The sequence below is a fragment of the Hypomesus nipponensis genome, chromosome 15 (assembly GCF_054491055.1).
Source record: "Hypomesus nipponensis isolate SF chromosome 15, ASM5449105v1, whole genome shotgun sequence".
NCBI lineage: Eukaryota > Metazoa > Chordata > Actinopteri > Osmeriformes > Osmeridae > Hypomesus > Hypomesus nipponensis.
In genome coordinates this window covers 13,870,055-13,886,632 of record NC_140375.1, presented here as the reverse complement: position 1 = coordinate 13,886,632, position 16,578 = coordinate 13,870,055, and the positions used below count along the sequence as shown (strand labels likewise).

Genomic DNA, 16,578 nt, shown 5'->3' with positions numbered 1-16,578 from the left:
ATCCCTTATCAGCTGATTCCCACATGCTTGCAACTCAGAGGAATTTAACTAGATGTGACTGGGCACCTTGAGATATTCAGAGAACTAATAGCAAGGATCTCTCTCATAATGTATAATATGACCTTGTTATAACTACGTTGCGTTCAAGAGGAGAGTACTATGATACAGATCCAGGTTTCAGATTCTCACAGCAGACATAAGCATTCAGAAAAGCTTGGCCAGGTAAGTAACACATTTATGACAAAGCTTTTTTATTACCCACCAAATTGAACTAATATTGAGTAAGCAGCAATACTTCGTCAGGGGTATGTGAGAGGTAGACCACACTAGCCTGACACAACAGCGTTGCAGAACACATATCCCGTTGTCTGGTTATCCATTGACTGTTTTATTGGTGGGCTCCATCAGCACATGATGAGTAATGAAAATAGATGAGATATACACAGATATTTAGAGTACAAACAATACAGTGCATCTTTCAATTAAATAGGCGCCAAACAAAATGTATTATCTTTTCTAATTGATACTGGATCACAGTGAAATACTTATAATTGCAAAGTAACTATTGTAAATACTGTATGTTTATAAATCACAGTGGATATAGATTATTGACCAAAACATGCTTATGCAATGCTTTTAAACATACAAAAAAGGTTAAAAACACCTAATGGTGAAAGTGCTCGAGATTTGATCCATTCTTTGACATTTCTTTCTAATACTTTTCTAATACATTTTCTTTCATTTTCAATCTACTATGCAATAAAGTGTATTTGTGTGAACATCACAGCCCACACAACTAAGCAGCACCAGAACAGTTAAAATATATAAAAGGCTAGTCATTCAGACTAACAACAGCATACTGTAGCAATGAGGCATAGAACCCAATGTGAGATTGCTATCATGAGGTTATAGTAACCTCTGAGTGCTATTCACATACAGTGCTTTTATTGTTGTATTTGCATGCATTTGAAGTTAGTAAGCTTACAGCCTGATTCCAACAAAGCATGCACTTTCTTTGTTTCCTGTGAAATTCCACCATGGGAACAGAATGACAAGTTATGGAACACAGAGGATGGTACTTGCCTATTTTAAAATTGCTGACGCATTCTCTATTCCTGGAAGGACTGTGCAGTTTTTAATTCCATTTCCTGTGAGAGTTATCTCATATGAATTCACATGTCCATGTTGGTCAACATCAGCTTATCCTGCTCTTTAATCTTTCGGGGTTGCTTAGTAGCAGTGGAATGGATTTAATACGAGGTCAACCAGTTCATGTACAGTAGAAACAGGTGGAAGCGAGACTGGAAGAAAATCACCTCATGGTCTAGCGGTCCATCTCATCCAGGAGGGGCGTGGCGTCTCCGGCTATGGACATGGGTGTGCTCTCGATCATGGGGCTGGGGGAGGGCCGTGGGGTCACTCTGGGCCTCTGCTTCTTACGCTCTGCCTCTTTCTCCTGCAGCCACTGCTCTGCCATTTTGCCCCAGTCAACGGCTGTGTGTGAGGTTGCCCTGCACCAGAGAAAACAAGAGAATCAAGTTCATTTCTATGAGACGAGAGAATCAAACTTTATACAGAGTTCGCTCTTATTTTTTATTTTATTTTTTTGCTCTGTTGGAATCTGTAACTTACTTAGCCTGTGGTGTCCGGTGTCGGGAGGAGGATGAGGAAGGTGTGGAGGAGGACGGGCGGTGTCCATGGGAGGAGTGAGGGGTGCTGCTGGGGTACTGGGGGGTGGTGACGCTGGCCTGCTGACTGGGTGTGGTGTAGGAGTAGTTGGGTGTCATAAGCGGGGTAGCTATGGGCTGCTGGGCTGGGGTGGCAAATACCTGTCAATGGGCCAAGGGAATGTTAGGGTTAAGTGCTCGTCTCTCTGCAGGCAGACCTCAGGGTTTTGACTAAAGGTATATGTTAAGGCCATTGCACACTGAGTCCGAAATTTGTATCCGAAATGTTCGCACGTAAAAAAATGAATACGACCTCACGTTACGTCAATCGCGCTTACACACTGCCTCCGAAACTTTCATCCGGATCGGGTTGAATTGTCTGCATTTTTGCATCCATAGCCAGCATTTTTATATGTTTTTTGGGGAAATTCAGAGCCACCGAATGTTGAGGCAGACGATTGCGAAAAAACTCATACAAAAATTTCGCACTCAATGTGCAATGGCCTTTACTCCGAAACATACGTGGTAGGCACTGCTGCTTCCCCCTCCGCCGGTGCTGCTTCCACTGTAGCCGTACTGGCTGGAAGCCCACTGAGCCGGGGTGGTGTTGGAATTCTGCCCACCCTGGCCGGTTACCGCAGCGATGGCATTGAACATCTGAGAGGTCATGTTGGGTGGGAGGGCACTGACTGCTCGAGTCAGGTCTGGTAGACAAAAGACATGGAAGCAATGCACGGTGACTTATTCGCAGTAGATCACAATAGCTGCCTTGTAATCTGAAATGATCTCCCGTTTTCTGCAAACAGACGGAAACAGGAAGAGACCTGCAATATTGATATTGGCTGGCGTGGCATTAATGGAGGCCGGGGTTCTTGTTCTGGTGCTACTGCCTGGTGTAACTCCTGAAGAAAAAAAAATACAAAACTTACTACTAACAATGGTGGACACAAACTCCTACTGACATATCTTTCATTGTGAGGTGGAACAAGGACACAGGGTTTCTCTGTGTTCTGACCTGGCACAGGCTCTTGGTAATGATCCTTGAACCAGCGGAAGAGCCCGTTAACTGTGGGAAAAATCTGGCCTCTGTATCGGAAACCCTCGGGCGTGATGGTGACAAACTCAACCCTGAAAGACAGGGTTATGACACTCATCCATTACACAACAATGACCTCTTTTTCAACAGGAGATGTTCCTCAGACAGAGAGTTAGCCTGGGAACCAGATGAATATGCAAGCTCGTGTTTGATTTGCCCTAGTCTGGCCACCCTTCCTGCAGTGGTGTTCTGTTAACTCAAATCACAATTTTTTTGTCCATAAAAGGCCAATGGTAAAGCAGCATCAAGACAGGTTGTACTCAGACAAAAGGTCTGAGGCATCTTCGCAAATGAACAATATGTTGCTCTGATTATTTGTCAAATTTGCCAATTGTTGATGCCTGTGACAAGGCCCCCAATCAACACTGACTTGATATGACTGAATGTTGACAGTCCCACAACTTTTCCAGTCCCTAAACAAGTCCCAGAATCACACTTACTCCTGGCAAACGGCAGAAGCAAAGACAAAGGGCAATTCATGCTTCCCTACTGTCCTGACACACATTAGTATCTGGGTGCACGGTGGACATTCAGTCTAACACAAGAGTTTTTTCTTCTTCTTCAGGGTGTCAATTAAACACGGAACTAAAATGAAGCCAAGTGCATCTCCTGTGTTTCTATATCTATGCAAATGTGTGCATCTGATGAATGGGTCCTCATTAGCACAACAAAGGTTTGGAGGTGGTTGGCAGTCTTTAGATAACCTTGGCTTTCCGCGAGGCTGGTAGCCGAGCAGGAACTTTCCTGGAAGCTCTTTACAGGCCGACACATAGTAGGGGATGAATGTAGGCTTCTCTTTCTTGCTTTTCACGAGGACCTCCTCCATTTTCTGTAATTCAATGAGAAGGAGGTCCCGCAATAAATGATTACTGAACAAGGCGTGAAAATGATTGTGTTTAATTTGTATTTTGTCACACTCACATTCTAGCAGACGCATGGGCTGAAGCCACCGACAGAATCATTTACACACACACACACACACACACACACATACCCTAAATATTGAATTACATACCTTTCTGTCTCCACCACTGCATTCTTGAAAATACTTGTGACCAAGCAAATCACGAGCAAACGCAGCCATTGGTTGAACAAATCGGGCTGTGATTTCATCGAGATCTTCAAACTCCTGAGAAATAAGAAGTCAAGCCATACCCAAAATTAAATGTGCATATTTATACAGACATGTACCATTCGATTAAACTGTTTTCCAGGGGTCACCTCACCTCATTGTTGATCCAAAGGGTGTGCCCGAGACTGAAGGCGTTCTCCTTCCCCTCCTCACGCACGTCGATGTGCTGGTAGATACAATCAGCCACCTTCCAGGTGACGGTCAGGTGGTTCTCTCCCTTGCTGCTGGGACGAATGATGACATCCCCCTGGTCCATCGACTCCATCATCTTCTCTGCCTGCTTGAAGTTGATGTTGTGGAAGGAAGGGTGAGCGATGACCCTTTTGATGTAGGCTAAAGGGAGGGAGAGAGTACAGTTCAAGCAGTAGAAAAGTCTGGAAAACTATGCATGAAAACTTTGATGAAATACGATCGCAAATATCAATGAACCACACAACAACCTAGACAAACAAAAACTTAAACATTGAGAGACCTATGCTTGACACTTGTTTTTCAATCTTAAGGAACACACTTGTTCTTTGCTGTTTCTTCTTGGCCTCCTCCTCCTGCTTCACATCATCCGTCTCCAGGTCAAAGTCATAGTAGGTGTCTTTGGGAAGCTTCCACTCATTGTTCTTGTCTGACAGGTCTGACGTGCGGCAGGTCAGGTCTACACTCAGCTTCTCTATGTCTATCTTCATGATCCTGCAGTGCACTGTCATGCCCACCTAGAAACCAGCACACATCAATAACTACGCACATCGAAAGCACATCTGCACAACTCAGTACCTAGGTAGCGGTCTTAAAATGTGAAACTGCGTTCAGTCGATTTTTAGGGGAAGAATACAGACACCTTGACTCTGTCTTCAGGGTGCTTCACCACTTTGTCACTGAGGAACTTGGTGGGGATGAAGCCAGTGACCCCATTGTCCGTGCGTGTGCGCACCCCAATAGCCTGGCCGGGGCAGGAGCCACTGTCAAAATGATTCCACACCTGGATGGGACAACATGAGTTGTTGTAGGCTGCTGAAAGATTGGCAGCATTTACAGGAGACTATATTGCAGTGCAGCCCACAGAATCCGGTCTCCCAGCAAAAGTCTGGGAAATACACAGCACAGGCAGTATTTACAGAGAGATCGTGCTCTTAGGTCCAGGGGAGGGAGTCCACCTCACCTCGCTTAGCTCAGGGAAGTTGTCCTGGTGACAGAAGGGACACTGCCACAGACCAGTCTCGTCATTCCTGATCGCCTGGTCATAGCTCTCACCCTGGGGACGTCTGTGGGCGATGCCCGTCACCACACTGGTGATCAGTTTACCTGGAGATGGAGAAGGACAGCCAGAGCATAAACAAACGGCTGGGAGACGCGATGAAACACAGACCATCAAACAGCGGTGAGTCTCAAATAGAGTCAGAGGGGGAGCAGTTCACCTATGTAGAAGGTCTCGGGGGTCTCTTTGGTCAGCAGGTTGAAGATCTCCTCGGTGTTGGGGCCCCTGTAAGTGGACCTCAGGTCCTTGTACCTGCAGCTCAGCTCGGCACGGATGTCGTACAGCGTTATTCCCTTGTTGCCATAGCCCTGTGGACAAAAGGCAGCCTCAGACAGGAAGCCACCAGGATGTGTCTACATTTACATTTAGTCATTTAGCAGACGCTCTTATCCAGAGCGACTTACAGTAGGTATAGGGACATTCCCCCCGAGGCAAGTAGGGTGAAGTGCCTTGCCCAAGGACACAACGTCATTTAGCACGGCCGGGAATCGATCTGGCAACCTTCAGATCACTAGCCTGATTCCCTCACCGTTCAGCCACCTGACTCCCTTGTTGTGTTGTCTTGGCCGCCCGATGTGAATGTGGCCGCCCGTCGACCGCCACACTGACCTGTCTCTCCAGCTCCTCTGCGAAGGCGTCCAGGTCCAGGTCTTTGAGGCGCTCCGGGTTCTCCAGGATCTCTTCCAGGGCTCCTGCAGGGTTGGCGTCCTCCGCTGACTCGTCGTACTCCAAGGCGTCCACTGCCATTTTGCGCGCCCACTCGTATGTTTCCGGATGCACCCGGGACCCATCCAGAACCTCGATGTAGGAGTCAGTGCTGCGGAGAGACAAAGTGGGATGATTTGATTTAGTTTAACTTAAATAGTTCTACTTAGTTCTTCAATGTTCTTTCATACATTGAACTTAACTCTAGTTCTATGGATGATGTGATATTTCCCGTGCTATGATGCGTATCCTCTCCCCATATTTGTCTTTAGAAAGACCCTGTGCTGAATCTGACCTGTCTCCCAGGGACGCAGTGTCAATCTTGATGAAGCCGGCACAGTTAATGAAGACCTTGGGCCCCATGTGACACATGGTAACTAGCTGAGTGCGGTTCTCCAGACGGGTGTTGTTCTGTTTCAGGATCTGCAACCACAGATTAGCATGGAAGCTGCGGTAGCTAGTCAGAAGACCTGAACGAGTCAAACTACATAAAAATAACTAGAACTTAAAAGGCCTACGTAAGATGAGAGAGCAGCCATAAGCCACAACCTTTAGCCTTACAAACAATGACTTGTACAATACAGTGTTGGTTTACCTTGAGCAGGTGGGCACCTTTCCTGGGCCCTAGGCCACAGACGTACTGGACCAAGCTCTGGGTATACGGGTGGGCAATGGCCCTGTTCACGTCCACGCCCACCTCGTTGACCCGGTTAATAAACTCACAGTACAGTGCGTTCAGCAGGTCCTCCTTCACTACATGGTCCTGGAGGAAGGGGAGGGGTGGGGGGTGGGGGGGGAGGGGAGGCAAGGGCAGAGGACAGTCAGACTCGTACAATAAACATGCTCATAGAGGGTTAGGGTTAGAGGTAGGGGTCATTGAGGCGTGACCAGTTTGTTTTGATGTTTGTCTAATCGGAATGTGGTTATTGAGAGTGTCATGATTACCTGTAGAGGATGGAGTTTGAGACAGAGGATGTCCTCGTCACTACTGCACACCTGGGCGTACTCCACCAGGGGATCCTGGATCTTCCTGGCCACAGACACGGCTTGTCTCAGGAGAGGGGGGTAGTCCCGAAAATCTGCCTACAAACAAGCACATTTCCAGCATTTTTTTTACAAAGTAAGAAGGCTGATTTTGTGTGGCGAGAGAAAGTTCATCTGGGTTGGGTCTGTCTGTCACCTCAGATTTCTTGCTATTCATGTAGAGCACGGCCAGCTCGTTGTCCACCAGCTCCACTCCTATAGCAGGGAAGGAGGACTCCTGTTCCAGTTCACTGGCTGCACGCTTGATATCCTCAATAACCATCTGGGCATCTCTACAGTGACGGTAGACGGGACAAAGAAAAGAAGGAAGTGATCAAGAAGAGTTATTTAAGTTAGCATCACATACTGTTCAGAAACGAGGAGGATATGAGAAGAAGGGAACCTGTTTTCTCCAGTCACGGCGATGACGTGAGGCTTCTTGGTGCTCAGGAACTTCTTCAGGTTGTCAATATCTTGTATCTAAAGATCATGCTACTTGTATTAGTGTTACGACACAAGTGTCAGAGAACAGATTGCTTCACATCATTGGATAGTGATCTGACACAAGACTTTCGAAATCTACCTTTTTTTCCCTCTCATCCTCTCTCCATGCATTCCTCCTCTTCAGGAAGTAGGGGAGCCTCAGGAAATCCCCCACCTCCCCATCTCCATTCACCAGGGCACAGAACACCGGGGCGTCTCTGAGAACAGTCATTTTCAGGTTATTAGTCTCTACATAGGTGATAAATTGCTCCATGGGTCTAAGTTTAGGTAGAGACATGGGGCTGTACCTGCTGGAAGAAAAGGCCACTCCCAGTACCCGGATCCCCTTGCCCTGGGCCTCTGTCACAAGTTCCTCCTCATCCTCCTCCACTTGCTGGTCGGGCCGGTAGGGCGCCACCTTCAGCCAGTTATACAGCTTTCTGCTGCAGGCCTGAGGGGCGGACAACCACTATCATAATATTGTCGGCTCATACACAATCAATTCTCTGAAAAACCTGCTTTGTGTCAGAATAAGAAAAGAAGTCATAAATTCCATCTTTATATCAGTATTACATCAAAATAAAGGGTAAAAAACGACTTTGAGCTTCCACCACCTCATCGTGATAGATCTTGCAGTATAAACTTCCATGTTTTCAGTAGAAGGCTCCCACCTTTGTGATGCTCTCCTTGGCCTCAGCGATCAGCTTGTTCTTCAGCTCCTTTCCCATCTGAGGGTACAGGAACTGCTTGAGGGAGCGTTCAATGGCAAGCGTGCGTTGCCTGTTCCACTCCTGGACCTGGTGGCTGAACTCGTCTCTGTAGTAAAACTGCTTGATTTCCTCGAAGTATGTCTGATCTCCGTATCTGCCCGGCGTACATAAGACAGACACTAAAGCCCAGGACTATACTGACACTCAATCAGTTGTACATCAGTACAAGATGTTAGAATTACCCCTTCACTCCTAATAGGTCAATGCAGATGTTGATGGTCAGCAGCCCCTCCTCCTCTGCCTGGCACATTCTGAGGAACTGGTCTCCATTCAACTCTTTCACAGGTTTGTTCTTCAGGTACTTGAACGAGTAGCCATAATGGGCCTCGTCCACATCCTTCAAAACAAAAACAATCTGATATTTAAAACAATCTCAAAAAAGGCAATCTAATAGGATAAATATTATACTGAGTATTTTTTTTAATGAAAATATATGTCCACTCCATATCTGCTTGCTGTGACATGTGAGTCGTTATGACACCTACTATACAATGTGTAACTGCAGACATGTTTTTACCTTCTTGCCCTTCTTGGTGGGTTTGATGTTGATCTTGGCCCTCTCTTGGAATGTCTGTCGGAGCACATGTCTGACCAGAGGCTCACGAGCGATCTGCATGGCAACCATGTAACGGGTGCCTTCCAGCACTGCCTCGGCTGTGCTGAACTGGCTGCAGACACACAGCGATCCGGATATGAGTAGATGGTTGCAACAGGTTATCAAGCAAAGGCATGTCTGTGTATGTGGTTGTCTGTGTGTGTATGCAGTGACTGCAGTGCCAGGGGCTGACCTGCAGATGTAATCGTTGGCCAGTTCCAGGGGCTCCGCGGGAAACTGCTCAGTCTCGTGACGCTGGTAACTGTCACGGAGATTCTCACCAAACTGCTCTGGAGTCAAACCAAACTTCTTTGCCAGACCATCTAATTGGAGAGATCGTCAAAAATGTATCTGTCAAGTTGTGTCCCGGTATGTGGTATATTTTTCCAGGTCTGTATTAAGTGTTGCTACTGACACCTAGTGGACATGATAGAATTAGTCACTCACCAAGTCCTGCACTCTGACAGATACTGTTCATGTCCCTGCGAGATGCTAGTTTCAGGTCTGGCCCCTTTGACTGTGGCACCACCTCCTCCTCTTCCTCCTCCGGCTCCTGCTCCAGCCCTAAAGGGGGACATGACATTTGGGCTTCACCGAGGGCCCGAATTCTACAGAGCCTTGCTTGACAATTTGACTTAGTATCATTTGCACAACTTTACCATCTTCATCCACTTCTTTGATTTTCTTCAGCTTCTTCTTGCTGGACTTAGCCGCATTCTGCATCTTTGGGATATCCCGGCCGTAGTACAGGAGAAAGTGGTTGTACACGTCACTCAGTTCATCAGAGGACTGAACATCCTTGAGTCTGGCAAGACAAAAAGGGTTACATTTGTAATGTAACCCGTAACTGATCCAGGATATCGTGTTTGCAAGTCTTACTGACACTGTGACTGTTTGAGGTTAATTAGTAAGATTGACTCACACCTATTCGATCCTAGCGGAACCTTGATACAAAAAGTAATCCCATTGATCTTGAATGGGCAACAACAACAACAACAACATTCTGACAGCACCTCTCTATATCTGCTGTGTCTAATGGACGTATGCCATCAGACAGAGGCTTGTCTGGGTCTGCGGAGATCTGCTCAAACTGATAGGCCTGCATCTTCCGGAACAGACGTGTCAGGTTCTGCTTGCGAGTCTTCAGTTGTGTCCACTGAGAAGACAAGAGAGTCCTCACTGAAGTTCTACAACGAGTAGTTATGAAGTGAAGAAATTATGAATCTAGTTCCCATTCTTTACCTTCTCGTCCCACAACCAGACCTTCCACAGATCGTTAATGTTGAGCTCTGGCTCCACATATTCTTTTCTGTAGAACGCTATGAATGGAACCTACAATAGGACAAATGTTTTAATGTATTTGATTCTTCCCAGACGTACACCTGTACGTTTTTTGGGGGGTTGTAAAAAAACTTGCTTTATCTCACTCACTGAACACAAATACAATATGTAAGCTGAAAAAAAACAAATAAAATAAGATGTGGTCATTGTGTGAACGGTACCTCAAAGTGTTGGTTTCTCATGAAGTTCAGTGCCTCTTTAATCTTCTGAATGGTGCTGGGACCTTTTCTACTGAAATTGGTGGTTGGACCCCGATCCAAATAGTCTGTATTCTCCTATAAGAGGGATACAAGTGTAAGTCAGTCATTAGAAACAACATTTCCACATACACTGGATACGTTTCTACACACATAGGAGATATGTATAGCTCAGTAGTTAGTGCATTTGACTGCAGATCAACAGGCCAAAGGTTCCAACCACTCTGTATGGCACTTTGGATAAAAGCAACCGCTAAATTAACATATGCCGTTATTAGTCACTGCCAGCATGCCTATCTGTTGAGTTATCCACCTGCATGGAGATGGTGGGCGTGGAGAAGGCATTCCTGTAGATCCACTCCGCCTCCATCTCCAGCTCCACATCTTCCGCAGGCTTCACACGAGTGGAACGCAGCTGCCGGCAACATCATTAACACAATGATATTGTACGTTGAAACAAATGACCGAATAGCTCCCCACTTTCCTCAAACTCCTCATTGACCAAACTCCACCTTTTGAAGTGTACAAACTTTAGAAACCGATGATTTTCACACACCTGGAATCTCTCCGGCATGTCAGTGGAGCGGATCTCATTGTCCTGGTCAGTCATGTGACTGCTCTCCAGCTCGCTGGGCTCATAGATCTCGAAGATGCTGCGTCGGCCCACCCTCTTCTTGGTCTGCTTCTTGGGCCTGTCCCAGCTCTCGTCCTCCGCGTCTTCCTCCTCCTCCTCTGCATCATCGTATGCCTCTGTGTCAAACTCTGCAAAGTCAAAGTCCCCTCCGAAGATCTCTTGGGCTTCCTGAAGAGCTCTGTGGAAAGAGATGCAAGAAACTGAAGGCAAATATACCAGTTTATGTTGCACCTAGGACTAGCACACACATGTATTGTGAGTAGAGAAAGCATTGTAATAAAAACGGTACTTAGGAATGGTTTGCTTGACCCGATGTTAGTTTCCTCACAATGACTCTTGCTTAGAGACTTGTTGCTCTTGTGGTTAGTGGTAACTGATTTAAATTGTTGTACTCGCTGTGATATATATTGCTTTTATTGTTGCTTGTTTTTCTACAGGTACACTTGCACTTATAGCGGTTCATGTTGTTTAATTGTAACTTGTTTAACTACATGCTCTTATGGTTCTTCCCTTTGGCACTTATTTTTGGTTGTTTACAATATGCTTCATGTTTTGGCTACTCGCAATGTTTTGGGGCTATCTTGTTATCAGTGACCTATGCACTTTGTAAAGCTCTCTCTTGGAAGTCGCTTTGGATTAAAGTGTCTGTTAAATGAATAAATGTAAATGTAATAAGGGACCTAAATTACCGATTAATAAACTGTATATATATATATATATATATATAACAAATTATAGTAAGTTTTTACTTACGCATCCGTGTATCCTGGCAACTTCTTCCTCCATTTTGGTTTCTTCAAAGGTTGTCCATCATCATCCACGATAAAGTCATCAATATCTTAAAAGTTAAAGTTTTGAATTGTATTACTGTGAATGACACCATTTTAAGACACATTATATTATGTAATAACAGTTTTTTTAGACTTCACAGTTCCATACCTGACTCTTCATCATCCTCTTCGTCATCTTCGCCTGGATGAAGAGGCAAATCTACAGCTTCACTCTCATCCAGGCCTCCCACTCCCATGAAGATCTCATCCGCTATCATATCCTTTTCATGAGCTTCCCTGACATCATCATCACCCTCCTCATCCTCATCGTCAGACATGTCTCGCAAGCGCCGAAACTTTTGCTGAAATATACAAACCAAGAGCTCATGTTTTACAAAACAACAAAAGTTCCCTTCTACACATTAGAGGTGGATAAGACAGCACCCTTAAAATTGTTGATTACACTGCGATTCCCTGTTACATTTACCCTCTTCACTTTGACTCCCAAATTCTCCTCAATGAGATCAATATCATCATCATCCAACCGGTCATCATAGTCTGTAAACAAATCAAAGAAGACATGAGATCTTAAACAGGACGCAGATGCCACAGTGTTACAATGCTAAATTGCATTACGTTTTGTAGAAAGAGGGATCAAGATGCCCACTTACTTCTTTTTCTCTTACGGTGGCCAATCTCTTCCCCTGAGTCACTATCTCTTTCTCTCTTCCCTTCATCCTCCTCCTCTTCCTCCTGGTCAACGCCATCGTCAATCAGACCCCGAAGGTTCCCGTGTTCATCCTGGTCCTCAGTATTCTCTTCTTCCTCTTCCTCATCTAAAGTGGTAAATCAAGTTCATCATGTCCAAGAAACTACATGGCTGGCCTGCTGTATCTACTCATAACCTGTATGTTTTTATGATCTGCAAGGAAAAACCTAATGGATTGATTCATGCATCTTACATACCATCATTTGCTTTACAAAGCTTTTGTTCCTTTATCTGGGTATCCTCTGACCCCTCAAACAACTCCTCGTCAGATTCTTCTGCTTCACTTTCAATGAAGTCAGACATTTTACTGTGGCTGTTGAAGAGAAAATATACTTCACGAATCTTGTGTTTTAAAAACTATGTCTACCCACGGAAACATTGGCTAATGTTAGAGAAACTTCATTTGCATTAATGACTTGATGGCATTTAGAATATCAATTTAGATCAATCTACTCAGACTTGAACTATGTTATATTTGGTTAATGTTAGCAATACTAATAAGAAAAAATCCATTATCTATCGCCTACTTTCCCTGTTAAAGGATGCTATGCATGTCTTATGACATTAGAAACTCGGTGAGTGTCGCCAAGACACTCCATCCATGGATCCAGGTGATGCAGTAGATGACGGGAAGGGGTGGTAGTATTTGGTTAGCTATGTCTTAAAATTAAAAATATTTTTATTGCACACGAATGCATCACACAATCTTGCAAGTACGTACACAATAGGCTACTGATTGCTAGCTGTAGCTTTTGGACCCACGGTTTATTGCGGAGCTCGGGTTTAATAACAGTGCTAGCTTGCCGCTTTGGCTTTAGCTAGCTTGTTTGCATAACAGGCGATGTCCACAGCTCCGCACAGCTGGGTGACATTGGAGCATTAGGATGATGGAACGTACCTTCGTCAGACCCATCTGATGAGCGCTGTCTGGGAAATTATACACGAACAGCCATATCGACCTCAAGAAATGTATTCTGCTAGATAAGATTTTTTGGTTGGCTTGGAATATATATTGTTTCCAGCCCGAAAAATCCAGAACTCCGAATGGAGGCGATGGCGACGGCGTATGAACGTCACAAAAAAACTCAGCACAGCACTGCATTACATTGTAGCTTCACCTATTTTAAACATGATCTAAAGTTTATTTGCAATCCGTTTGTTTACAAAACAACTGTTAACGTTTACCAACTCAAGAACATTAAGTCACATCACAAGTGACTTTAATCAGAATCAATATAAAATGTATCTGGACAACATTTATTGAAAGACAATATTACGTTTCATTAAATTCATCATTGATGTATTTCCGTTCCAAAGTTTGGACCAAACACAATTCAGAAGGACGTCATATTCCTCCCACAAAACCACTATGACACCTGCTCAGTCGGTCGCAGTTGGACGTCTCCAATCTGGATAAGAAAACAAATTTTGATTGTTCAAAAATTACCAACTGAGGCAACAACACAACACTAGTAGCCTATTAACTTGTCTGATTCTAGTAGGCCTAATCTTATAAACACATTTAAAAAGCTAATTAGAATACACGTAAACGACAACTTACCTGCACATGTGAAGGTGCACTTAAGACATAGATAAGGGCATTTGCAATGTCAACTGCTTCCAAACACTATGCACATGGAAAAATAGAGAAAAGCTAAACAACCCAAATCATCAAAGACATACCTCTCACCTCAATGGCCACATCAATGTCCTGAGAATGCCTTCTTACCTTTAAGCTTCCATAAGTGGCAGCAGCTTTCTCTGGGCTGAGACTGTGGAGCCGAAAAGCAAACTCTGTTTCAACTAATCCAGGAGATATACTCTGCAAAAAGAAAGAAACTTAGATGAACATATAAGTTAATCTCCCGTAATATTTTTTTTTAGGCCAATAATGAAATATATTGATTCATGAATGTATTTTTTTATTAACATGAATAGTTATATCAGACTTTAAATGAGTAAAATGTAGTTTGCACAGCAAAACTGAAGAGTAGTTGTGTTTACTGTAACCCGGATGTGAGAGCCAGCCTCTCTGAGTTCCTGACGCAGGCCCTCAGTCAGAGCAGTCACAGCATACTTAGTGGCACTGTAGAAGTGCACATCTGGATTGGTCACCACACGATGACCGCTCATGCTGCAAAGCAGAGTCTGGATTAAGTTTGATATTTATGGGGGTCAGATGGCTGAGCAGTTAGGGAATCAGTCTATTAATCAGAAGGTTGCCGGTTCGATTCCCGGCCTTGCAAAATGACGTTGTGTCCTTGGGCAAGGCACTTCACTCTACTTGCCTCAGGTGGAATGTCCCTGTACTTACTGTAAGTCGCTCTGGATAAGAGCGTCTACTAATGTAAATGTAATCAAATCAAAATGTATTTGTATAGCTATTTTTTACAGGCAATGTCACAGAGGGCTCTAATGTTATCAATCATAACTCATATTTAACTAAAAACAAATAACTTGCAGTGAATTTAACTAAGTGTATCAGTGAGTAACGATGAATATTCGAAAAAACATGGAGGTCATAATGTGTACCTGTTAATGTTTATGATGTGTCCATCATCCACCTGTCTCTCCTTCATAGACTGATAGGCCTCGCGAGTGCAGACAGACAACGCAATGATATTCACCTGGAAGTCATAGTGAATCTCCTTTCAGTACATTCATCAATGTAATTCACCCAGGTGTGACAGTACCACTTACATCTATCATATCCCTCCAACCATCTGTTTTGCCATTCAGTAAGGACTCTGGATGAGCCAAGCCAGCATTGTTGATGCATACATCCACCCCCTGATGAAGGGTTTTGATGGCAGAGAACATCGACAGGATTTCCCCCTCTTTGGACAAGTCACACCTATAGGGGATCATGGTGCCATTGTGCCCGGCGCTCCGACACTCAGCAGCTAGTTTCTGAAATTAAAAACATCAGATGTTGAAAAAATAAAACATAGTAAAATGTGTCTGTGTTTGTTACATAGATACCCACTATTCTGATGTGTAGGCAACTAGGCTACATCTAACTAAATTGGAGCCAAATCTTTTTGGGGGTTAGTTTTAAATCAGGGGTGTGGGACAGTTTGACTGCAAAGGAGATTTCAGGTCAGGGCCAATGTACAATTTGTTTGAGTAAACAGCAATAAAACCTTGGGCGAGGCATAGCCTGTTTACCAGAACAATCGCCGTCTATATTGCGGCGCTTGATTAGAACTCGTCTTGTTATCCATTTAAATTATATTGACAAGATAGGCTAATGAAGAACCTTTAAAGTAGGTAGGTAGCCTAATACAAGTTACATAAGTTTCTGCTTATCAGTTGAACTTCCCCCACACATTGCCTACCTCTAATTTGTCGACGTTCCTTGCACAACCGATAACTTTCATGCCATGTTGGACGAGAACCTTTGCAATAGCCGCCCCGATTCCAACTGATGCCCCGGTAACAAGTGCCACTCTTCCTCTCCAGCGATCCATTGCCAAAAGTATGACAATATGCCTCAGTTTTAACGTTTTCAGTAGTAATCATAAGTAAATGGCTTTAAATTACGCCCATTCTTTCCTTGCCACGTGACTTTCTACCCAACCGGCTTTTTACGACAGTTTACAATCAACGTTACGTTATTATACAGCTGTAGTATAAAAACAAACGCGAGTGGAGGATGGCTACTGTACAACTTACAGTGCTAATACTAATACTAATTATTAGTAAAGGTTACCGTCCTGCTCTTTACTGTAAAAAACTCAACAGTGCATCCAGGCACACGCAATCTATCTATGAGCATCACGAACAGTCTAAATTAATAGAACGCCGAGTGCTCATTCAAATACACTAGAATGGTTTCAAGTAAGAAAGAAAAGGTGAGATGCGTAAGCGTAGGTTTAATTATACATGGGGAACATTATACTTTGCGTTAAGGAGAGGAAGATAGGGATAATAAAAGCTGGTGTTACTGTCAAAAAATGAAATATTATAGCATACTGTCATACTGAAAATGTTCCAAGCATGGTAATATATCATAGGTATGAGAAAGAGAATGCATCAGTACAAAAAATATTTCTCAGAGCTTTCAGGCAATATTGAACAGTTATAAATCATTTTAAAACAAGCATTATCTTCTTATCTATATAATGGTTCATACATTACGTCCAGG

The 16,578-nt window shown here is 44.1% G+C and overlaps 2 protein-coding genes across 3 annotated transcripts; both read right to left on the bottom strand.

Annotated features, from left to right (window-relative positions):
* Positions 1 to 259: 259 nt before the first annotated feature.
* LOC146257637 (transcription elongation factor SPT6-like) lies at positions 260 to 13,502 on the bottom strand. 2 transcript variants are annotated; one of them, XM_084674521.1, is made up of 38 exons: positions 13,330 to 13,502; positions 12,629 to 12,744; positions 12,334 to 12,498; positions 12,150 to 12,220; positions 11,832 to 12,024; positions 11,646 to 11,730; positions 10,815 to 11,070; positions 10,572 to 10,673; positions 10,223 to 10,336; positions 9,963 to 10,052; positions 9,734 to 9,876; positions 9,380 to 9,525; positions 9,168 to 9,284; positions 8,914 to 9,043; positions 8,643 to 8,793; positions 8,308 to 8,462; positions 8,027 to 8,219; positions 7,664 to 7,806; positions 7,456 to 7,573; positions 7,276 to 7,352; positions 7,030 to 7,165; positions 6,795 to 6,932; positions 6,445 to 6,612; positions 6,145 to 6,272; positions 5,754 to 5,961; positions 5,305 to 5,452; positions 5,049 to 5,191; positions 4,728 to 4,868; positions 4,407 to 4,602; positions 3,990 to 4,228; positions 3,779 to 3,892; positions 3,468 to 3,592; positions 2,683 to 2,795; positions 2,492 to 2,569; positions 2,190 to 2,371; positions 1,633 to 1,829; positions 1,317 to 1,511; positions 260 to 1,148 (listed from the first exon to the last, which is right to left on the bottom strand). In XM_084674521.1, the coding sequence occupies exons 2-37, from the start codon at positions 12,732 to 12,734 to the stop codon at positions 1,325 to 1,327; spliced, it is 5,196 nt and encodes a 1,731-aa protein (XP_084530647.1). In that variant the 5' UTR covers positions 12,735 to 12,744; positions 13,330 to 13,502; the 3' UTR covers positions 260 to 1,148; positions 1,317 to 1,324. The 2 variants fall into 2 exon arrangements, with proteins under 2 accessions (XP_084530647.1, XP_084530646.1); XM_084674520.1 differs by having other exon boundaries at positions 260 to 1,511.
* A 165-nt stretch (positions 13,503 to 13,667) lies between these two features.
* Positions 13,668 to 16,168, bottom strand: LOC146257636 (dehydrogenase/reductase SDR family member 11-like). The gene is made up of 7 exons (XM_084674522.1): positions 15,770 to 16,168; positions 15,132 to 15,341; positions 14,964 to 15,058; positions 14,436 to 14,565; positions 14,161 to 14,253; positions 13,993 to 14,058; positions 13,668 to 13,840 (listed from the first exon to the last, which is right to left on the bottom strand). Exons 1-7 carry the CDS (start codon positions 15,899 to 15,901, stop codon positions 13,799 to 13,801), a joined length of 768 nt encoding a protein of 255 aa, XP_084530648.1. The 5' UTR covers positions 15,902 to 16,168; the 3' UTR covers positions 13,668 to 13,798.
* Positions 16,169 to 16,578: the final 410 nt, after the last annotated feature.